Here is a 24678-nt window from a genome sequence, read left to right as displayed (position 1 = left end):
TTATTAACTTGCACCTCCGCACTGAAAGCACTGCAGAGTTGCTTGGTGCTCTTCAGGCATATTGTCAGATCGTTGAGAAATCATTAAAGCGCTACCAACGAGATTTTCAGAATTTTCGAACAGCCTTTTAGACTTATGTGCGATAAATTACTACAGAGAAGATCTTGTGGGAGGTTCTGTTTCATGCGACGTTAGTGGCCGACGTACGTTTCTTTTGTTTTTTCCCCGAAAACCTTACTGAAATGTAAAGCGTAGAAGCATATATTTCGATCTCGCAGAGTATTATTGATGCCGACATTTCGCTTTCTTTTGCGACCAATAGCGAACACAAGCTTTGGAGATGTGCTCGGAAACGAGGACCCTGACATATTCACATCATTTTTTACTCAAAGGTTCGGGCGGCACACTACGATGCATTTTCTGTAATTAAATTTGTCAAACCCAACCAAGAAAAGCGAGAAAGCCATGGGTAACGGCAGAGCTATGTAAGAGGTTCCAGGAAAAAAAGATACTTCCCAGTTTTCAGGAACAGTGTCATCAAGATTCTTTTTAATGTAAAAAGTTCGTAATCATTTACTCTCAGACATGCTTTAAGCAAAAATGCAATATTTTCCAGCGAACTTGGAAAATGCAGAAAATAAATAATAAAAAATCTGGACAACGTTAAGAAGCCTTAACCAACTAACCGATATGCTCCACTGACTCAACTCATCTCGAACGGGAAATTGTACAGAGATGTATCTATGGTCAACTTATTTATTCAGAACTTTCTGCTCTGTTTTTACAGCATAAGCTGTTATGGGTCCATTCCATAAACAGTTTTGGCTGGGGATGTTGTCCGCCACAACCACTGCCACCGGTGTCCTCCGCAGCTATCGCCAGGCTCCTACCAGCTACGGGGGACTGGCGAAGAAATGAATGAATTGCCTTGAGGAAGAAAAATAAGGTAGAGAAGACGCAGACAAAAGCGTAGAATGATAAACATTTACACGATACCCGACCAGATGATGTTGGCTTGATGACTGCCTTTCATCACCCCGTTTCAAAGGGGATGCCAATAAATCATCATCACCAGCAGCAACAGCATCATCAACATCAACTCGTGCCACTTGTCACCCGATGTGAGATGCGGGCTGCGTAGAGTCCATACATGCGCACTTTGCATTGCATTTGCGTTATATTGCAGTGGGTCTCCCGACGCGTCACCACCCCATGTCAAAGAAGATGCAAATCAATCACCACCAACAGCACCGTATCAGGCCAAGGGTAAAGGGATGTGATACGTGTGCCGCGTAGGCGAGGAAGCAAATCGTAGAGTTGGCGCACGGCTACAACCAGACAACGGAGGGGTCAGCAGACCGCTGCGAAGAGAGCAGCCCAAGCCGCAGCTCGCCATCGACGCCGGCAGGACAGTTCAAATTGTTCAAAGGACAGGTAGGACAGTTCAAAGGTAGGAAGGACAGTTCAGGTAGGAAGGTAGGACACTTCAAAGGACGCAAATAAGACTTCGCCGCGAAAACTACCTAGTGCGTGCTTCCTAAAACGGAGCTGCCATGGAGCCGCCCCTCCTGCAGTTTGCGCTGTGACAGAGCTGGCTGTGCCGCGCCGGCTTGTGACTTTTTTTTTTTTGACAACTCCACTTTCCATACCAAGTGTAATATTTTTTTAGGTCCACCTTACAAAAAGCGTGGCACCTGTGATTTGCTTCGACGAAACGGCTTTTATTGAAGTCGGCAAGAGAATTACATATCTGAAATCTAATCACTTGAATGGTTTGCACAACATCAGTGTGATTACATAAAATTTGTAGCTGCATTCATTATCGTGTCTCTAGCAAGCGTATTCTACTGCATACTGACAACGGGCGTTTTTACAGACGCTACGAAAACCGCGCGAATCATTATTACTAACTCATAAAAAGAAAGACTTTAACGACCTTGATAACTAACATATATTTCCCTATTCTCCTAGAGCACGTCCTAGAGCCCGTCGTTAACTCGAGATTATCAATTTTTGTCTGAAGCAGGGAGTAATTGCCCACCAGCAGTGTGGCTTGCAAAAAGGAAAAAGAGTAGAAGAAGAGCTCCTGCAGGCAAAATACATCATTGTATGTAACTTAGATTAGCTGATTTCAACTGATGGTATATTTCTTGATTTAAAGAGCGCGTTTAACTTTATTAGGTATTATATTTTATTATGGAGAATCGCAAGATTTCTTCTTCGAGGAACAGCTCAGGTGTTTGACCAATGGTTGGCAGTATACCGAAGTTGACGGAATTTGTTGCCCAGCAGGTACCATAAATTATAAGAGTGAACTGCTGGGCTAGTAGGTTATCCGACATAATAAAAGAGTTTTGGGCCAAAACCCCAGGCACACAAGAAGGAGAGAACGCAAGCGCTTACTTGAAACAGTTGAAGTGTAACAGTTGAAGTAAGCGGCCGTGCTGTCTCTTTTCTTGTGTGTATGGTTTTTCGTGTGTGGTTTTTCTGAAGGAAACATAAGTAGAGTCAATTACAGTTGACATCTAGATAGTGAGAATGCATAATGCAGACAGAGTAATGCGAAGCGCTACGTAGCCTGCAATGCCTTCGAGACTGCGCAGATGTACACTACACAGTCATCGGGATCAGCCCGCAAAAACAGCCAAATACCTACCATATAGTCATCACAGAAAATTGGCTTCAATTCACGTGGAATGCTTTGCATTGAAAGGTCGACCGACCCCGAAGGTAGTCTCGTCAAAAAATATGCACTGTTCCTTTGTTTATTTGACACTGGCTTTGCGCCACTTTTTCAATGAACCTCTTTGACAACCCGAGTTACTGGGTATCCCAACAACAACAAACGATACAGCATAGTGACGGCTACCTAATGACATTTTGTACTTGTAAATTCAATTTGTCGGAGCTCATATATTTCTTAAAGTTATTATATCTGCATGTCCCCATCCCTTGGCTGCTTAGTACGCCGTCATTTGTGGTCAAGTTTCAAGAATGGATATGTTCATTCTGGCAGAAGTGAAGCACTGCGAACGGCACAATATAAAAAGATAGTTACAAATTTATAGAAAATTTACAGAAATATTTCTCTACCGCTAAGAAAATTCTGTGGATGCCTTATATGAGAGAAACTGTTAAAAGAAAAAGGAGACACTTTCTATTCACCCTGATCTCTAGTCCATAAATCGAGTGAAAACTAAAATATAGCAGCTATAAGTTATTGTAGGTGTGTAAAAAGCTATAAAACAGCATTTTTAGAGGTTCTTTCTTTTTCTACAGGGCATTTTTCTATGCATCACGCATGACGCGCTGTCTACGGCGCTGCTTTGATGCCCCACGCCATATTCAACATGGTTGGTTGCCTTTGGAGTCAGCTCATAGTTGAAATGCGCCCTCTCTTCTTTCACCAATCTTAAGAGGTGACTTGCTTTCATTTGAAGTATAATACAAAGAGTGCATGATGTGTTCTTTTACTCGATATCTTCAGCGCGCTCATGGCAAAGACGACGGCAAAACCCGCAAGCAATATGTAGGCGAACTGTGACAAAATTTAGCAAATACGTGTTACGACATGACAGCGTACATTGCACTTAGTGAAACCAAGTATTATGACTGAAACCACGTGTTAGTGATGGGAAAGAACGAGTAGCAAATTTGTGAATCACGAAACCAACTTTTCATTACGAGTGCCTGTGCAAAGAAAACAATGTGACTCTTGAACGACAACGACGGCGGCGACCAAAGTCGACGACCGTCGAAATCTGAGTTGCGAATCACACGCACCTGCTATTTGTGAATGGCTCCATGTACCTTCTAGCGCAATTGTTGGCGCTCGCGTAAGTTACAGAATGTACACCAGTATTCCTGTCGCGCAAAGACTCGAGACTCGGCGACTACAGACAAAACAGATGGGACGATCGATAAAATTCGAGACACATCTGTTACAAAAAGGCGCATCTTGCTCTGAAGCGACAACCTCTAACATTTCTTTGCCGATGAAAAAGGCTGACCGGATAAAAATAAAGTAGTACGCGTAGTATTATTAGTATGGAGCCAAGACGTACATATATAGGCGCTATATGCATGGCGTTTTCGTTGCGTACTGTTTTAGCAACCAACCACCTATCATTAGCGTCGAAACATATAGTATCACGCTTGTTTGCTTTCCCTGCGGATGCGTTTTATGTAGAGGATATGAATAAAGCTTGAAGATTACTTTCGGCACATCTTTACATTAGTGTTGTTTATATTGCAAATTAGATACGAAGGCGAAATTGGCCTACTAGTCAGAGCAAGTCTCGGGGTTTTCCATTATATCCCATGTTGGCATTCACAGCCAAGTTGGCTCAAATGACGAGCAATCAGTGCGTGTACTTCTACGCGGCAACGTTTCCGCTGCAACACCTATTTAAGTGGGTACCAAATGTTTAGAAATGAGCATCCCTCTCCGTCTGTTCTGTGTGACATTTGAACCTGCTTGTCAGTATGCTAAACTGCATGAGTTGCGCACGTGCCCTTTTTGACACGTGTTAGCGCGACGGTAGTTGGTGTACCTAAATACTGTGGAACACCCGAACGCAGAAATTAGACAAACATCCTTCGCAGATGTATGCCAATGATAACAGCTGATGCAGGAAAGCAAAGCTGTATAAGTGACTTCTCGCGCTCTTCTCTAGTAATAGGCCTCTGTCAGCACTTCCTATGATGATTCAACATCTGATGCCGCCCACCCCCTTATTAGCGGCTGAGTGCTCATACGGTCGCTTCGAGGAGCCCACGCAGGTGGCTTTGCTGAACAACGCCAGCGGCTTTCACTTCCGCAGCCTTACAGTGTCCTAGATTAACTCTGACTTGAACGCGATAAAATGTTATGGGAGAAGCCACAATTACGTGTTTCTGGGGGAAAAGAAACTAGCAAAGAAGTCATTGTATATAGCAGCGAAGCATACGCTAGATAAGTATTATGGCCTCGATTTTATTTTACGACAATTAACAATTACGTTTCAAACACAACTCTTAGCGACGGCTCCCGCATAATCTGCCGGGGCAGCGTCACAGCGTCAACTTTCACCGTCGTTGAGCACTTCTGCGTTACTCTGCCATTGTGATGTCGTCGGGGAGCCAAGTTGTGCGAAACTGCGGCAACGACAACCCATGGACCCCGACGAAATGACGATGACGGGGAGACGACGTAGGTATGACGACGATTGCATCACTACGACAAAAGGGCGGCTATTGAACGACTACGACAAAATGATGGCGACTATGAGACTATGGCACAATGATCGCGACTGGAAGATGGTGGCATGATGGTTAGGACAAGACAATGGAGTAGCAGCGACAGAGTTAAATAGCGGAAATATGACGATGTCTTGAAGCCTCCCCTTCCTCCCGTAATATTTGTGTGCGCAGTTCCAGACTTTGGCGCGTGAGAAACTCACGAAGTACTTCTTCCCGGCTGTTCCTGTCCTTTCGGTCTGTGGGGACAAGGAAGGTAGAACGAGTATCGGAGAGCACCGGCCAGCGCTTAAGCTCATCATAAAGAAAGCTCGCATAGGTACCGAAGCAGGCTCACCCAGCCAGCCAACTAGGCAAAACGTTTAATAGGCGGGAGTGAAGGGGCGGGGAGGCTGACACGATGCAACTGGGTGCACCATACATGCTCGATGTCCCTTGCTGCATTGGCATGGAGGAAGTTCCAACAGCGATCACCATTTGCGCTTACATTTGTTGAATAGATAGTTAATAATTAGTAACTATATTTTTTCATAACGTCTTGTTTATTGAGCGTTTACCTTAAAAAAATAGATTATGCATTTTTCATAATTAATAATGTTTGTCATGAGTTATTGTATTCACTGAGCGTCGTTCTACATTTTATGATTTTAGCGGTTCTGAATAACGTGATGCTGTTCATCGAACATCATTTTTTGATGTACGTATTAACAGGAGGTATGGTGTCCAGACTTTTGACTATGACTCCTCCTTCTGTATTTACGTCTTCGTTGAAACGTATATATGAGACTTACGAAAACAAATTGAAAGCAAAATTGAAACTGAAAGATGTTTCAGAGGGGCCTGTTAAGTAACGTGTAAAAATAAGCTGCTCCCTTGTCGAAAGCAACTTATGCTCAGGTGAATGGTAATATGGGCCAGTTGGCAGGAATTCGTTTTTACTAAGGCGCACAGAAAGAAGACGAAAGACAGGCACGAAATCGGACAACCACTCGCATCTGGCCGCGCTCTGTAAGACCTACACGCGCCAAGCGCAGTTATTATCAAAGAACAGTAGTCTGCCGTGACAAAGATGTGACAGCGAAGGAATTAATGGAGGCACTGTGCATAAAAAACAAAGCAGAAGTGCCTTCATAAGCCAGCCACCACTGTCCCTTTTAGACAATGAACTTGCTCCTTTAGATATCTGACTGTTATGTTGATGTCGGTGTGTTTCATTAGGCAGTAATCTGAAGGCATCAAATTTTGGCAATCACTCACGAGAAGAAGCTTGCGTCTCTATCGAATGCTTGTTTCCAATAGCAAAATGGCAGCAGATCCAACGTCTCCTGTTTAGAATATACACACAGCGAAGCTTACGAGGCATTTTCAAAACGTACTTTCTTATTTGGATCAAGGATGCACCGAGCGAGAAGCTCTGCAATGCAAAGCAGCTTGTACGACACCGCTGTTATAGTGATTGAAAGAGGCAAGCTGGCTTTCTGCGCCGCTTGTTGCGAGTGCTGAACCTGGCCTTGGAGACGCAGATGAAGCCGTCCACAATGTTGCGAGGCAGTGCAAGGCATGCGGAACGTGAGGCCGTCTTCTCCGCTAACTTGCCTACCGTCTCATGGCGGCTCAGCGCGTCGTTGCTCCTTCGTCCCTCTCCAACAAAGGCCAAAGAACCGTATGTGCAGCCTGATTCCGCCCCCCCCCCCCGTACCTTCTACTCCTTCGGCCGAAGTAGTGCGAGCCGCCACTTCAAGATGGCACCGAAGTCCTGCCGCCGAGCTTCAGGTATTCGGCGATAAAGCACGAGCAGGAGCAGTAGGTGGCAGCCACGGTCCTGAAAGTCCAGGATGGTTCGAAAAGAAAGCTCGATTTGAAATTGAGGGCGAACCCATGTCATGATGATCGTCAACTGTAATACATCACCATTCATTCAATTTAGCAAAGCAGCGTACTGCCACCGTCATAACGAGCTAGCTATCGAGGTGTGGGCTCCAGCCGGACTTCTCTGTCGCGCTTCCCTAAGAACACTCGGCGCCATCTAGAGCCAGCACCACGAAGCATGCGCATGACCTCCAAAGTGCATGGCACGGTTATATTCAATGCGTATATTCGAATCTTTCGCACGACGATTCGAGAATTGTCCTTTTTGATTCGGCCTTCGAATCGTTAATTCGTTATTAGAATTGAATATTGACTACTCGCAAAAGCGAATACCTTTTGGATACGCTTCGAATATTACAACACGTCGACAACACTAAAGTAAGTGCAGAATTGGAGCAACAGTACGATAAGTTCTCACCCCCGTGGGCATAGCACAGAGGAAAAACATGTCAACTTCTCTAGTAGAACAGGCTGCGTCGTTTAGGTGTCCATACTTAAGAGTCTACACAGCGATCATTCGCGCTTACTTTGGGCTCCCGCTCTTGTGAACAAAGCACTTGTTTCCACCTAATGCTTCATTTCTGCTTTTAATAAACAATGCTTCATAACGTACTTTACATTGACAGGAAATTGCTAACCTCAAGAATACTACACAGCGAAAATATAGCTATAACTTTAAAGGCAGTTTGAAGAAACTTGCACTGAATGTTCTAAGACAGGAACCATTAAAAAAGAAAGAAGAAACAGGCGTTTTTTGTTCATCTTCATGTCTAGCATATAAATCGATTCAAAGCTAATATGCGTCCGTGTTAAATTACTTTAAATGCCGAAATCCTATCATGAGAAGCCAACAAACCAAGACACCAACGACAACATGCAGAAATTAGTAGGTACATACTTGTGCTTATTAATTGCATTAAAGAAATGATAAATTAATGGCAATGAAAGTGGATGAAAAAGCAACTTGCCGCAGGTGGGGCAGGATCGCACGTCTTCGCAATTCTTGTTGTGGCGGCGAGAAAAAGAAAGGCGTGCGTGAGTTCTCAACATAACTTACTGTGAACAAGTGTTTAATTTCTTGAAGTTACAGGAAGGTAGGGCTTTTCTGTTGTCTAATATTTCATTTTATTTTTTGGAGATATATGCTGGACCATGAACGCGCCACAAATTAGGGCACAAAGCGCCCAGTGTTGTGACCGTACTGAGGGACGATTTGCGTCTAAACAAATAGTTTCAGGCATATTTGCCTTGCTTGGGGACTTGTTTTTTTTTACGGTTATGAAGGAAATTGGAAATATATTTTCTGTACATTTTTACATGCTGGTTGTTTATATTGGAAATTAAACATGCAGGTGAAATTGGTACACTAGGCAGCGCATGTGCGGTAGGTTTTCAGTATGTCGTAGGTTGGCAATCTGCATATATTTGGCCGTGCCTGCACACTTGTGCGTGTATCCGGGCAACCGTACCGCTGGATTACCAAATTTAGTGGGGACCCGTCAGTGGTATGTAATTTATGAACCTCCTTGCCAATATCCTAAAGTGCATGAGTTACGCACGTGCTATATTTCACACGTAGTAGCACGACGGTAGTTTTTCTCTTAAAAAAATATCTGAATGCTCTACGACAGAAAACTGTTAAAGGAAAAAACAACATTTTCTGTTCACCTTGATCTCTAACCTAAATGGAGTCAAAACGAAAATGCAACAGTTCTACGTAGTTGGAAGCGCACCAAATAGCTTTAAAAGAGCATTTTGTAGAGATGTTTTTCCTTCACACATGGCGTTCTTTCGCATGCATTGTTCATGACGCGCTGTCCGCGGTGCTGCTTTGATGCTCCGCGCCATATTCAACATGGTTGCGCTTTAAGTCAATGCATGGCTTAAATGTCCCGCCACTTCTTTCACGATTCTTAAGGAGTGCTTTTCTTGTAAAATAGATCAAGAAGAGTGCACGAAGTATTCTTTTACCCGATATATCTTTTCCGCCTGCTCATGACATAGAACCAGACGGCAATTTCCGCAAGAAATATTCAGGCGAACCGCGGCAAAATTTAACAACTACATGTTACGTCGTGTCAGCGTACGTTGCACTTTGTGAAACTAGGTGTTATTATTGAAAACAAGTGTTATTGATGGTGATGTACCGAGTAGCAAATCAGTGAATCACGAAACTATCCCTTTTATGAGGAGTGTTTGTGCCCACAAAAGCAACTGACACTTCAACGAGGATGATGCCGGTGACCACATTAACGATCGACGAAATCTGATCTGCGAATCACACCCACCTGCTGTTTATATATTGCTCAATGTACCTTCAAGCGGAATCGTTGGTGCTATTGCAAATTCTAGAATGTACATCAGTATTACCGTTGCACGAAGAATATGATCAGGTGAGACTGGGCATCAACAGAGACAACAGACGGGACCATCGAGAAAATTTGAGAAACTTCTGGTGCCATAAGGCGCATCGTTGTGCATTTACCTGGTCTCTGGAGATCTTGTTTTAAAGGACATGAAGGAACATTGAAGATTATTTGCCGCAATTTTTCACATTACTGTTCTGGATAAAGAAAATTAATCATCTAAGCGCAATTGCAACAATAGGTAGAGCAAGTCCTGGGGCTTTTTAGGATATGCTAGCTTGGCATTGAGTATGTACATTTGGCTCCATTGGAAGAAGTAAACGAGGTTTCGGAACAAGCGTACCCTTTCGCTCACTGCTATGTTATGTTTGAGCTCTGTCAATATGCCGGAGAGATTTTTTACGGACGTTCTCTTGTTCACAGGTGTTTGTGCTACGGTAGTTTTTAAACTAGGACACTGCAGTGCCCCCGAACGCAGGAATCATTAGACGAAGAACATCTCACAGATGTATGCCAATAAGATCGACTGATACATCAAAGTGAAGCTGTATAAGCAGCGTTTCGCGCGATTTACAAGTACTAAGCCTCTGATAGCAATTCTTATGTGGATTGAACATCTGACGCCGTCCGACCGTTCTTACCAACTCCGTGGTCACATATCCTGGGGGCGTCCCATGCAGGCGGCTTTGCAGAACAACGCCACCAGGTTTCACTGCTGCAGCATTAAAATATATGACTTCCAACCCGAAGGCGGTGATATGCGACAGGAGAAGCTACGATTGCGGATTACTAGCAACAAAACATAGCAAAGAAAGTAGTACGTATTACAGTGATGTATACGCGAGGTAAGCTTTACGTGCACTGGTTTTATTTTACAATTTTTAATTACGTTTTAAAGCCAACTGTTCGTGATGGCTCTCACACTAGCAGGCGTGGAAGCATCACGGCGTCAACTTTCGCAATCGTTGAGCACTACTGCGCAGTCGTTGCCACACTGTCATCGTCATGCCATCAACGTCCTCACTTGTGCAAAACTGCGACGACGAAAACCCAATAACGATGATAGAATGACGACGTTGGTGGGACGACGAAGGCGTGAAGAGAATCAAATCACTACGACAATATGACGGCCATGAAACAACAACGCCAACATGACGGTGACTCTGTGACGACGGCGCAATGATGACGACTTGAAGATGGTGGCATGATGGTGAGGGTATGACAGCGCGGTGGCAGTGACCGAGCGAAGGCGGCGGAAGAATGATGATGACTTGACAAAGAAGGAAGGAGAATGGAGGGGAAGCAATAGGTGAAAGGCTTATAGGTTAACGAGATTATGTGTGCGTTTGGGTACTCTACACAGGGGGATGGGATAAGGGCAGAAAAGATAAGAAAATAATGGACTACTAAAAAACAATGTCGGAATGATGCCGATGGCACGACAATGATCGCGTGTTAGTATCGGAGCCTAGTAAAATCCAGTGCGGGATATCTATAAGTCCTAGCCCCTCCCCCTCCCCTTCCCTTCCTTAAGATTTGTGGGCGCAGTTCCAGTGTACGTCCGGTGACAAATGCATTAAGTCGGTGTCGAAAGGCCCTAGACACGACGGCGCTCGATGTGGCTTAGTAATTCCAAGACACTGTCCTAGGCACTGGACCGCGAACGAAACCCGATCATACACGTTGGCAGACTACTTCTTTGCTCAATATATCAAGTTAACCTTGTACCTATTAGTCTTTCCATCAACTGTTATACGCATGATGTGAACGATACTTGCCGATATGCGGCAAGATTCCCAGGCTCCTTTCCCGACTTGAGCGCTGGCATCACCCGTGCTGCCTTTCCCGCTTCTGGGATCTCTTGTGCTCTAGACTCAAATAAATAAGTCCAAAAGAGCTCGTCTTCGCTCGTATGACAAATTTGTCAGCATCTGTTTGCTGATCAAATCGGTACCCACTGCACAGCGTCTTCTTAATTTGCTAAGCGCCAGATCCAACTCAAAAAAGGTGAATGGCGTATCCATGGTATGGAATGATTGAAATGACATACGTTTCGCTGCTCCTGCTGATCTGCCATAGGCGTTTAAACCTGCAAACTCTTCTGCATGGATTCGCACATCTTTTGCTTGCTTTAAAGCAAGCGTTTCGAATTGTCTGTGTGGGCGAATCGTTCCGGATAGGAAATTATTTACTCCCCGTATCGTTCTCATGGAAGTAAATGCCGATAAGCTCTCACAAAATGCAGGAAGTGAACTCGTTTTAACCTTTTTGTGAGAAGACTGATGAGAGCATCTTGAATTGGATTGGACAAATTTTAATAAACGTCCTGCAGGACGCACGCCAGCGTGCAGTGAGTGTCTCCCACGCAGGGAATGTCAGGGAGATGAGAGCGTTTTTACTATTATATGCAGTTTTCGCAGAGGGTCCTCCCTCTTTTCTAATTAGTTTCCACTCCGCTCTTCTACACACCGCGCAAAGGTTCTTTAGTTTCATGTCAGGAGTACGAAAATGACCAGGCAATTTCATCACTGAAGTAGTCACACTTTTGCTGTGGGACATATCTGCGAACAGCTGACAAGGGGATTTATCCAACTCTTCCCTGTATGTGTCCCAGGGTGTCACAGCACAGAAATGGCGACCAGCTGACTGAAATCCGATGGTGCTAATGAAGATCGGGAAAAGGTCGCGCTCTATGCTGTTCTGGGCCGTTGTCAATGCTAAAAAATAGATCTGTAGAGTGTAGCGCTAGCTCTCCGGCACTCGACGAATCTAGTGCCCTGAAGAAAGTAGATTTGTCTTTGTTCGCCGCACATAAATCACCAGCATCCGTGGAAGCGACATGTCCCGTGCCTCGAAAATTTGCAAGCTTGCTGCCACTGCTTGCTGCTCCTGATTGCTGCAGCTGCTGCTTGATGCTGGTGCGTCGTGCTGCTGCTTGCTGCTGCTGCTTGCTCCTGGTGCTTGCTGCTGCTGGTGCTTGCTCCTGTTGCTTGCTGCGGCTCCTTGCTGCTGTTGCTTGCTCCTGATGCTTGCTGCTGCTGCTTGCTCCTGGTGCTTGCTGCTGCTGCTTGTTCCTGCTGCTTGCTGCTACTGCTTGTTGCTGCTGCTTGCTGCTGCTGCTTACTATTGCTGCTTGCTGCTTCTGCTTGCAGCTGCTTGCTGCTGCTTCTTGCTGTTGCTGCTTGCTGCCGCTGCTTGCTGCTGCTTGCGCTGTCTCGCGCGTTGCGTCGGTGTGTGGTTAAGTGCGTGCATATAGATGACATGCACGGGTCCGAGAGAAAAGCCGATGGGAGAAACTTGTTTTCCCCCCACCGCGTTGAATGTGCACAATGCCCTCTAGAGCACCATGGCCGTAACCATATTAGCCGCTTGAAAGCAGTAATTATCCGTGACTTCCCTCAGAAGCACTCCAGAAATCGCTGCGCTTCCCTTTATACTAACCTGCGAGGCCAGAGTAGACGCAGATATAACTGTAGGGATTAGCGAACATTGTTTAACTGCGCGAACAAACAAACGAACTGTGTTTGTTCGCGCAGTTAAACAATGTTCGCTAATATCTACCAACTCGCCCAACAACAAGTTCTACTAAACTAACTGTAGAGAGTAGGGAGGAGAAGTGGCAGTTCCCATACAAGGAAGGGGGGGGGGGGGGGTGGATGACGTGAGACGGCTAGGAAACCCTACTACTATACGACCGCAGTTACGGGGAAACTGTATAAGCCTAAGTTCAAGGTATGGGAGAGTGGGTTACTGGTGTTTCTATAAAATAAACGACATGCAAATATGCCAAACGCGCCACTCACGCAGGTCCTGCAAAAGCAGAGCCGCAATAATGAAAGCACACTGGAAGGTCCAGGAGACACTACAGAAGCGGTCGACTATCAAATCAACCGTTCAGTGCCCGCACAGTAGATTTGATGCTATGCCATTGCTAGAGGTCGTGGATTTGATCCCAACCGCGGCAGCTGCATTTACACGGGGGTGAGATAGAAAACGCACGTGCACTTAGATTTTGGAACACGTCAAAGAACATCACGCTGTCAAAATTAATCTGGAGCCTGCCACTACGGCATCCCCCATAATCCGATTGTGGCTATGGCAAGTGCCAGCCCCATAATCCAATTCATGTTTAATACTTCCGCCACAGCGCGATGTGCCATGTCAGGCAGTGACAACGCTCAACCCTTTCAGACGTTACAAAATATGGCTCACAACAACGCCTCAAGTGAACACCTCTCCCGCTGTGTTCTTTGTACTACGCAGACAAACAGCAGTGAAGCCCTGAAGGTAACGTTTAACATCATTTCACCACTGTCGTGTTAGCCTAAACTCTGAAAAAAATAAAGTTTTAGCCGTCAACACCACCGCTAATTATTGCAAAGCATACGGCACGGAAAGCTTCGCTTACGTCGATTGCCACACTGTGTCGGATATGCATAATTTTTTTTCCTCAAAGCTTTGTAGTTTCGTTAAGGACCTGCAGTTCTTGCGTCCCAAAACCAGGATTAGCTGTAGCGATTGGGTCTAAATCTTCCATTTCCTGCCGCAGGCCCTGTTCCTGGTTTTGAGCTTCATACTTCGTGTGTCCACCTCTTTCTATTGAGTTAAATTTTACATTTTGTTTAAACAATACCGAATTTTCTTCGGCACTGTGTAGTGTGATACGACAAAGCTGCTGGGGATGCTGCTAAAGTGTTCATGGATCATTTTGATTTATGAACACTTTATAATTGATGAGATTAGGGTTTAATTTCTACTTATTCGATTTAGGTTTTCTTTTTTTGCTTTTGGCAGATATAAAACGTCACTAAACATTGATAAGTAAAGGAAGCACCATCAACATCGTAGTTCTGACACAGACACGCAATGTATGGACTGACACACAGTCGATTTAGTCGTGCATGACAGGTGTCTTGAAAGGAGGCGAAGTGTTTGCGAGTTCTATCCCTTCAAACTTGTGCCACCTCACTTAGAGAAAATTTACTCTTGCATTCTCTCAGAAAAAAAAAAAAGAAACACAGGACTTTCATCATTTGCACTAGCTGTGCTTGAACGCAAACTAGTTCTCTAAAATGACTAACGCGTGAGCCACGTGACGTAGAACCAGCTCGAACGCGTGTACTGGCACTATTATCGTAGCAGGCTCGGATTTGTCACTGTCTTTCCTTCGTGGCATGAGATGGAGCGTGTCACTTTCTCCAATTATCGCCTCGTGGTAACTAATCTCTTGAAATGCGGTGTTAGACGGAAACACCTTTGTGACCTGCTAATATCATAACGGAATAGGTTGTGGCAGCTGTTGCCGGAGAAAAACGAATGAAATGCCGTGAACTCCTTGCAGCATACGGTCGTTGTCTTCCTTCTCTCGTCACTGAAAAGGCTCGCGTGAAGCACATCTGCTTGCCTTACAGAAACACGTTGGCCCGTTTGTTAACTCTTCGAAGGACCTCAAACGGTACTGGATAGCAAGCTACCTGCTAAGTGCTTTTTTAAAACATCGATTAGCACAATGTGTGTGACCTGCATAAATGTTTTTTGTCTTTTACGAAAATTTGCTTTGGCGTTCAGTTCTGCACGCTTTCCTGCACAGATTTTTCTTGAAGTACCAAATAAATTCCCGGAAGAAAAACCACGACGTTGTCGATGCCCGTATGTATGAGATAACGAAAGAAGATAACGCTTTCCATCAACTGTTCGAGCAGCTGTCGTTGCATATGTATTTACGCTGTAACCCGCTGAAAGTTCCTCGACTTGGCATGTAATGTAATGCATTACGACGAGCAAGTTCGTAAAGATGGCATGCTGCATGTAGCCTTCGAATGGCGCCTGCGGATGCTTCACTTGTTCGCGAGCGTGACGGCTCACCACCAAGTGAACCTGTTTGATCTGCCCTTCCGTTGCTTACGAGAACGCAATCGGCCGGCAGCCATTCAACCCTTTTAGCCCTCTACTGCGTTTTTGAGTACTATCTGCTGCGTCGCATTGCGACGCAACTTTACTCTGTCCCTTTTGGTTGGACGTTTCTTTTACGATCGCCTAACCTTTCACATCGACACGATGCTCAGTGCCTCATGGAACATTTACGATTGGAAAGAGGTCGTAGTAAATACAAGCGTCTATTGGTCTTCTTTTGAGGAAAAAAGATGGAGAACGCTTAAGCTTCGCCTTTAACAGTAGAGCGGCATAGCATTCGTAGATCCCTGACTGCTGCTTACGTTTACCGTCAACTGCGGCTTATGCAACCATAACGTTTACAGGAAATGCTGGCGGCGAACACTATGCACGAAGGCGAGCTTTCTGGTAGAAATGCGGCCGCTTGTATGCACAGTCCCGCTAGAAAAGTTACACCATTATCAGGCTTCTGATATTGTTTCAGACTTTTTCACGCAGTTATTTCAGTCTGAGAAAACTTGACATCAAAAGCACGCTGGCGTTGTTTTATTTCATAAAATGTGTTTGTGAGCGATCACTCAGAATTCTGAGAAATACCTAAGCCAACGATGTAAGACAAGGTAGGAGCAGCTTGAGTGATGAGAATGAACTGTGGAGTTTTGCATGCCAAAACCGCGATTTGATTATAACGCACAACGTAATGGGTGACTCCAGATGGGTGACTCCAATAACCCCCTAACGTGCCCTCAATGCACGTTAGGGGGTTATGCACGTTAGGGGGTTATTAGATAGGGGTTATTGCATTTCACACAAATCGAAATGCGGCCGCCGTGACTGGGCTTTCATAGCGTGTCCTAGTGCTCAGCAGCGCGACACCATTGCAGCACAGGATGGTGTGGCAATTTAAGCCGCATGTACTGCATGCACCGCAAATAATATCTGTCAATGTTCTATGCCGGAATACTGTTAAAACGAAACACAGACATTATCTTTTCGCCTTGATCTCTAACCTCCCAATCGAGTCAAAAGGAAAACATAAGAGCTCTAAGTTGCTGTAAGTGCATCAAACAGCTACAGAAGAAGATTCTAAGAGATGTTTCCCCTTCATAGACGGCGCGATTTGCATGCATTGTGCATGACGCGCTGTCTGCGGTACTGCTTTGATGCCCTGCGCTGTATACAACGCATGGCTTAAATGCCCCGTCTCGTCTTTCATGATTCCTAAGGAGTGCTTTTCTCTTAAAGTACAGTACAAAGCACGATATATTCTTTTATCCAATGCTTTACAACCACGTGTTACGGCATGTCAGCGTACGTTGCATTTAGTAAAAACAGGCGTTGTTATTGAAACCACGCGTTTGTGACGGTGAAGAACCGTGTAGCAAATCTGTGAATCATGAAACTAAGTTTTTGCGTGCCTGTGCCCTCAAAACCACGCGAAACTGAACTAGACTGATACCAGAAACGGAATCGACGATCGACGAAATCTGATCTGCGAGTCACACGCACCTGCTATTTATATATTGCTAAAGGTACCTTCCAGCGTAATCATCGGAGCTCGCGTAAGTTCTAGAATGTAAGCCAGTATGCTCGTCGCTCAGAGAATATGATCAGTCGAGAGTCGGCGACAACAGAGACGACAGATGGGACCATCAGTAACATTCGAGAAACTTCCGGTACCACCGGGCCCGTCTTCGGCAGAGCGATAACCTCTAACATTTGCTCCCCGATGAAATGCTTTCACCTTATAAACATATAGTATGCGTGTCAATATTATTAGTACGGAGCAAAGACAAGCATGTATAGGGTCCCTTCGCATTCAATTTTCGTTACATGTGGTTTTAGCGAACGACCACCTAGGCTGACCATAATGTTGGGCTGTTTGCGAGAAGACATAGAGTTTAACGCGTATTTACCTTATCTGAGGTGCTCTTGTTTTAAAGGACATTAAGGCACATTAAAGATTATTTCCTATAATTTTCTACATTAGTGTGCTTTATAAAGCAAATTAGACGTCTATGGATAATTAGGACAATAGTCAGAGCAAGTCCTGTGGCTTTTAAGATATGCTAGGTAGGCATTGAGCGCAGAGATTTGGCTCCATTGGAAGTCGAGATAAGGTGCCATTCCGCAGCATTTAATTCTGCATGTATAAAATTTTGCCAAGTGCTATCAATATGCTAAAGAGCGTGTTTCATGGACGTTCTCTCATTCAACGTGTTGGCACTACGGTTGTCGGTAAACTGGGACACTGCGGAACCCCCAAACGCAGTAATCATTAGCCAAAATATTTCGCAGATTCATGCTAAGGAGAACAACTAATACATCAAAGCGAAGCTGTATAAGCGCCATTTCGCGCTCTATACAAGTACTAAGCCTCTGATAGCATTTCTTATGAGGATTGAACATATGACGCCGCCTGCACCTTTTCACCGACTCCGTGGTCACATGGTCTCTTTGGGGATTCTGTGCAGGCGGCTTCGCTGAACAACGCCACCATCTTTCGCTGCTGCAGCCTTACAGTAGAGGTCTTCCAACGTGAAGGCGGTGATATGCGACGGGAGAAGCCACAATTGCGGATTGCTGGCAAAAAAAAAAAAAACATAGCAAACAATTTATTGGATATTGCAGTGAGGTATACTTAAGGTAAGCTTTATGTACCGTGGTTTTATTTTACAACAATTATTAATTACATTTGAAAGCCAACTTTAGTGGTGGCTCCCACATAAGCAGTCGCGGCAGCATGGCGGCGTCAAGTTTCACAATCGTTGAGCAACACTGCGCAGTCCTTGTCACTACGTCATCGTCATGCCATCGTCATCCCCACTTGCGGAATGACAGCAATGATGTGACGCCTAAGGCATGACGAGAATTGAACAGCTACGACAATATGATGGCCATGTAACGACTACGCCCATAATATAGCGACTCTGCAATGGCGGCGCAATGATTACGGCTGGAAGATGGCGGCATGATGGTGACAATATGACAACGCAGCGGTAGCGACCGATTGGTAACGATGGAACAATGATAATTGCTTGACAAAGAAGCAAGAAGAAGGGAGAGAAAACAAGAGGTGAAATCCTTATGGGTTAACCAGATTATGTGTCTGGTTGGGTGCTCTGCACAGGGGGATGGTGTAAGGGCAGGAAAGATAAAATACAGGAATACTAAAAACAATGATGAAATGATGACGATGGCATGACAACGATCGCCTGTCGCCAACGCCAACGCCAACGATTAGAGCCAAGCAGTCATCAAGTGCGGGATATCTATATGTCCTTACCACTCCCCGTCCCTAAAATTTGTGGGCGCAGTTCCAGTGTACGGCACGTGACAATTTCGTTAGATCCTTTTTCAGGCTGTTCCTGTTCTCTTGGTCTGTAGAAATAAGAAAGGCTGAGCAAGTATTGATGAGAACTGGCTAGCACGTAAACTCGCCGTAAAGAAAGCTGGCACGGATACCGGACTCGGCTCTCCTCGGCAGCCAACAAGTCAAAAAGATTAATAAAGAGGAGGGGGAAGCGCACAATATGGAGCTAGCTGCTGCGTCCATGCGCGGTGTCTCCTGTTGCATTGGCGTGGAGTAAGTTCCACTGGTGTTCACGATTTGCGTTTTTGTAGAAGAATCCCGTGTCTCGCATGAAGGCAAACAACAATCGTTGCTCTCTCTTCCTGTTTGCTGCGGGCCCTTCGGGGATAACGACGTCTTCAAAAGCCCAGTGCGAAAGACCATTCTCCTGCAGGTTGTCGACCGTCACTTTTCTATTTGTGTGGAACTGCTGGCGTATCCAAATGAAATGTTGGATGCCGCCGATATCACCGCAGAAAGCACAGAGCGGATCCCCACACAGCGCATCGTCCAGTTTTGAGCAACACACACGAAATGTACGTGGAGTCGGCTTTGACGCAGTACAACGGCGTTGCTTGTTCGCGAGTAAGTCCACTGGTCACACAGGCTTGGTACTGAGTCTGGTGCATCGCCCTAAAGTGAATGCGGGTTGGATCTTTAAGGTTCTGAAGAATCTTTGGCATTCGTACTTTTGGGGCACATGTCGGTTCTAGGCATGCAAGTACGTCAGCTTTTTCGTTTCCTTCAATTCCTACGTGGTATGGGATCCATTGAAATGTGACGTTGAATCCCTTGCTCATTAGAACATGAATCAGTGCCAGAGATTGCCTTCTAAACTTCTCTCGAGGCCATGGAGTAAATGATGCAATGCTGAATTTGTGACCATGAGCACCATGATGTTATGTGCAGAATAGACGGGCAGTTTTCGTAAGGCCGCGGTAATTGCGACATTTTACACTGTTGCAGACGAAACTGCGCCATCCAGGCTGCCAGACCACGCCACAGCTAAGGAGTGTATGCAGAATATCGCTGCTCAGCTATCTGTTTGTGCGCACGCCAACCCGTCGTTGTAAACTTGTAGGTTGATCTGAAACTCTGCTCAGGTGGTTTAGCACAAGAAACATTACTTCGGTAGTCGAAAGGGTGCCTGTCGACGGTAGCTGGGGTACACCGAGGGTGCAGGTAACGTTCAAACAAGATTACTTCAGGTCGAGCTGACTCAGTTTATACCACTACATTTTTAGAAACCGGCCGGTGCCCAGCGCCGCATGGAAATGGGGGCCCAGTACTTGCTCTTAGGCGCCTTAGCAGCGCATTACTGCTGCGGACGTCGCCCAGCCCATAAGAGTTGCATCAGCAAGGCCTCAGATACCAAACTTGAGAGACTGCTTCATCCCTAACCTTCCTTTTGAACTACTCTGTATAAGAGCGCATGGAGCCCAGTGTTCATTTACTTGCTTCGTTTCGCTTGGTTCGAATGTTTAATTTCTTTAATATATAATACTGCGCTCCATGGCTTGGTGAACAGTCTGCGCATTTTAAACGCTGAATGGAGAAGATTGTAGTAGGTATGCCTCGAAGACATGCTGCCACCAAGTTCCTGGCTAGAAAGAATCACAGGCCTGTCCTATGCGATCATCACTTCATGCCTTTGACAAAAAATAACAAAATATATGAATGACGGTGAATGAGAAGTGAAGCGAGAAATTTGCATAAACTCGACTGCAGCCAGCAGTTTAGCAACAGAAAGTAATAAGGCAGCATGTGTCATCGTTTCACAAAACTAATACTCTACATTTAATGTAATGTCTCCAACGCTTTACATTCTCGCTATTATTCTGTAATTTGAGCCCTTTTGCTTGATATTTTTGTAAAAATAGGTGAAGTGTGATTTGAACGTATGAGGGGTTCCAGCAAGCACGGACGCGAGCACAAGTAAGAAGGACCGGACAGGATAACGCTGGACTTACGACTTGTCCTGTCCTGTGGTCCTGTCCGTTTCTTCTTACTTGTGCTCGCGTCCGTACTTGCTGGAACCCCTTATTCGTTCACCATGCACCAACTGGCCCAGCAAACAATGCTACTGAAGTTTGATTTATTTGCGACGTTCGGTGAACTTGAAGGGTCATGCAAGTGTTGTATGTGGTAAATACTGCAAATATCTGGTCTATATACAACACACGACAGCTGGGAATACGTGGTGGTCACGATGAATATAGTTTTGCCTTTCATATCCTGAGCGCCTGCGTGGCATTCTCAGAGCTATTAGTACTGAGAGTAAGATATATTGTGGTAGGCTCTATGGGCACTTCCATGCAATGGGGGAACACATTAGCATGTGCCGCACTCCGCGGAGCGTGTACTCACAATGCGCGGCCCCGCGTTACGGAGATCCACGGTTAGGCTAGATATAGAGAAGTATACATATAGATAGCTATATAGATAGATAGGCAATGAAAAGTGGGTGAAGTAACACAGTAATACACAAAATACATTTATTACCGTTTCAGCCAGATGAGCTATTTTGCTCATGTGAGTGCTTGTCGGGCTCCAACGGTCTAATCTTGAAATTGCGCTCGCTCCCTGTTCGTGGTGGACCCACGGTGGTTAAAAGTGGTGGGCGCGAACAGGCATTCCTCGTCCTTGCTTCCGGCGTCGCTTTAAGCCCTATCTGAACCTTTACGTGTCGAGAGTAGGGCGCCATATCCGAGCAAGTGTCAAATTTCTCCAACGGAAGGCAGACTTGTAACCTGTCCAACTCCTGTTGAGCGCAAGTTTCAGTTCGATGGACTCTACTGAGTGACCTTTGCGAAACCTGGTCACTCCCGCTCGGATCGGCAAATTCTCTGCAGGTCTATGGCGCTGTGGATGGCTAGCATTCACAGAAGAATAAAAATGGGTTACAGCGCGTACGGCACACATCTTGAGCTCCTGAATGTGAGCTTACCGTTATCATTAAAAAGGAAAGTATACAATCAGTGCATTTTACCGGCGCTGACATAGAGCGCAGATACTTGGCGGCTGACAAAGAAGCTCGAGAACAAGTTAAGGACCGCACAAAGAGTGATGGAACGAAGAATACTAGGCATAACTTTAAGAGACAGAAAGAGAGCAGTTTGGATCAGAGAGCAAGCGGGCATAGACGATATTCTAATAGAAATTAGGAGAAAAAAAATGGCGCTGGGCAGGTCATGTAATGCGCAGACTAGATACCTGTTGGACCATTAGGGTAAGAGAATGGGTACCAAGAGAAGGGAATCGCAGTAGAGGACGGGCAGTAGACTAGATGGAGTGATGAAATTAGGAACTTTGCGGGACCTATATGGAATCGGTTGGCACAGGACAGGGGTAATTGGAGATCGCGATTAATGATGATGATGATTATGAGTGCCAAGATAATCCGGAGTGCCCCAATACAGCGTTCTTCATAATCCGATCATCGTTCTGTCAAGTACAGTCCCCTGATCAAGTGCTAGTTTAGTACTTCTGCCACGATGCCATTTGTCATGCGAGGCAATGACGATGCTAAACCCTGTGAGAAGTTATGAAATATGGCACACAACAACGCCTCAAGCAAATACCTCTCCCTGTGGGGTCATTGCACTACGCACACAAAGAGCAGTGGTGCACACAAGATGAAGTTTAACATCAACTCACCAATCTGGTATCCGACGAAACACTGAAGAAATTGACCTTTCGCTATCAGTATCAGCGGTAATTATCGTCAGTCAAAGCAACCAGCATAGAACTCTTCGTTTGCATCAATTCCCGCAGTACGTGGGATCTGCATGTTTTTTTTTTCTGTGCTGATTCATTTTGCCTGAGATTGTGGTAAAAAAACAGGTGAAGTGTGATATGTTTGCGACGTACTGTGCACTCGAAGGGTCGTGTATGTTTTGTGCATTAGAAATACTGTAAATATCTGGTAGTGGAGTATAAATTCCCATTTTTCTTCTGCTTCTGCTGTTGAACGTTGCAGTAGACCAGATGTAAGGCAAACGACACACGTGAACTGGCACTACATGGTGCTCACTATGAATATTGTTTGGCCTTTCAAGTCCTGTGTGCCTGCGCGGCATTTTCAGTGTCTGCAGCCTAGCCGGTCCACGAAACGCGCTTAGAGTAAGAGATTTTGTCGTACTCTCTATCGGCATGTCCATCCAATGGGGGAACACGTCAGCACGTTGACATATTGGAATATATATATTGTGAGCGCAAGCATTTTCGTTCATTATTGTTTTCATCTGTATGTACCCAGCTAATAATTATGATCCTCCTTTTTTATGGTTGTGACTGACTGACTGGTTCGTGCGGTTGTGTTGTAAATAAAGTGCTCACTCTTCGTAGCAGGCATCGTCTTACAAGTGGTGGATCATGCTTTGATTGCCACGTCCTCGTGCTCTACCGGTGCCCCCCTGGAGCTCCACTCTGGTCATCATATACTGGGCAGTCCTGCTTGCGCAGTATGTTTCTACTGTGGCATTCGTGGTTATATATCTTGTTTCTGGCACCGGCTCCGGCAAGATGACCGCCGTGGTTACTCCATCTATGAGAGAGACTACGTTCCCAGACCTCAAGCCTACGTTCCTGAACCCCGGAGACCATCGTCACGTGGCTCATCCTCACCTCCACTGTCCCAAGGCATGTCTCGGTCTTCTGGCTCACTCCGTCGTCGCTCTCCGTCACCGGTGCGCCGTACTTCATCGCCCCTGCGTCCTTCCTTCAGTCCTTTCGCCGACCATTCGGAAAACCACAAGCTGCAGTTTTGGAGCACAATCTGCTTGTTCATATCCTGTCAGAATTCTCCTTGCTCGCATGGCAAATTTACTGCCTGTTTGTGTGGAAGGTGTTTCCCTCGAAGCGCTTACAAATACTAGTGCGGCCCTCTCAGTTATTATTCGCGACCTATGCTTCCGTCTCCACAAAGTACAAACTGCGTATGTTTGCCCGGTCTTATGTACCGCCAATGACAGTCCGGTTTGTCCTGCAGGACAGTGTACCGCTCGTGTCCTCATCCACGGATTGCCCCATCATATCCAGCGTATTGGGCTTCCATCGTGTGCTCCATCCGATCATCTTAGGCTGGAATTTCTTTTCTGCTGCATCTGCTGTCATTTTATGCAGTCAACCGCGTATACATATTGCGGGCAGCTATCTCTCTGATGCCGCTGATATTTCGCCGCCCCAACCTGTCAGAGCAGAAGATTTTGTCCTTCCACTATGGCCATGTACGTATTCAAGAGACAATGTAGACGGCGACGCATACGTTACCCATTATCAACAATGCTTTTTTCTCCCGTCGAATCGATATTGCCTCATCTCTAGTACGTTTTGCACAGGACTGCGCCAGTCTGGACGCCTGCGACATGACACCAGAGGCGTTATAACGTAACAGTATTCCCAGACTTTTCTATTGCAATTATGCAATCAGCCCACCGCGATAAGACAAAAGCTTTTTAGGACCACCCGAATTTCACCTGTCTGTTACGCGACGTCGCAGAAACTGTGATAGCTCCCGATCTGATATCACATGTACACACTGATTATGCATAACTTGTCCGAACAAAACAAAAATTTTTATTTCTGATTCGACGCCTTTCTGCGATTAGCACTCGGTTAATGGTACAAAGTTTTCGGGCCGCACCCACTTCACCTGCCTACCGCGCGACGTCACAAAACCGCCGAACTCACCACGTCAAAATGACGTGTACGCGTTAAAGGTGCATTACTATGCCCAACATAAGTGAATTTTCTTCTGAATAGCCGCAGGCTGCTCCGTTCCGAAAGGAATAAAAGATGGCGGCCGCCGAGCGCTCAGGCACTGGCAGCTCGCTCCCGCCAGAGAGCATGGGCTTATTTGTGTATGATAAATGTTTTTGCGTGGACGTGTAACGCTTTGGGGCACTTTCGGCACGTTTACGACCTCGTTAGGTCAGCTCTTCTTTACTGAGGATCCGTTTT

At 45.6% G+C, this 24678-nt stretch overlaps 1 protein-coding gene across 1 annotated transcript in view; it reads right to left on the bottom strand.

Moving 5' to 3' along the window:
- The window catches only part of LOC139047835 (uncharacterized), a 77527-nt gene extending 54106 nt beyond the window's left edge, over nucleotides 1–23421 (bottom strand). Inside the window, exons 1-3 of the mRNA XM_070521970.1 lie at nucleotides 23344–23421; nucleotides 13277–13283; nucleotides 12294–12683 (exon numbers count right to left, since the gene is read on the bottom strand). Of these exons, the coding sequence (XP_070378071.1) occupies nucleotides 12294–12683; nucleotides 13277–13283; nucleotides 23344–23421 (475 nt within the window). The remainder of the gene's footprint in view (nucleotides 1–12293; nucleotides 12684–13276; nucleotides 13284–23343) is intronic.
- Between the last annotated feature and the right edge of the window lie 1257 nt (nucleotides 23422–24678).

Source organism: Dermacentor albipictus, chromosome 7 (assembly GCF_038994185.2).
Source record: "Dermacentor albipictus isolate Rhodes 1998 colony chromosome 7, USDA_Dalb.pri_finalv2, whole genome shotgun sequence".
In the NCBI taxonomy this organism is placed as follows: Eukaryota; Metazoa; Arthropoda; class Arachnida; order Ixodida; family Ixodidae; genus Dermacentor; species Dermacentor albipictus.
Note: the sequence above shows the minus strand (reverse complement) of the source record. Positions and strands in the feature narration are given on the sequence as shown.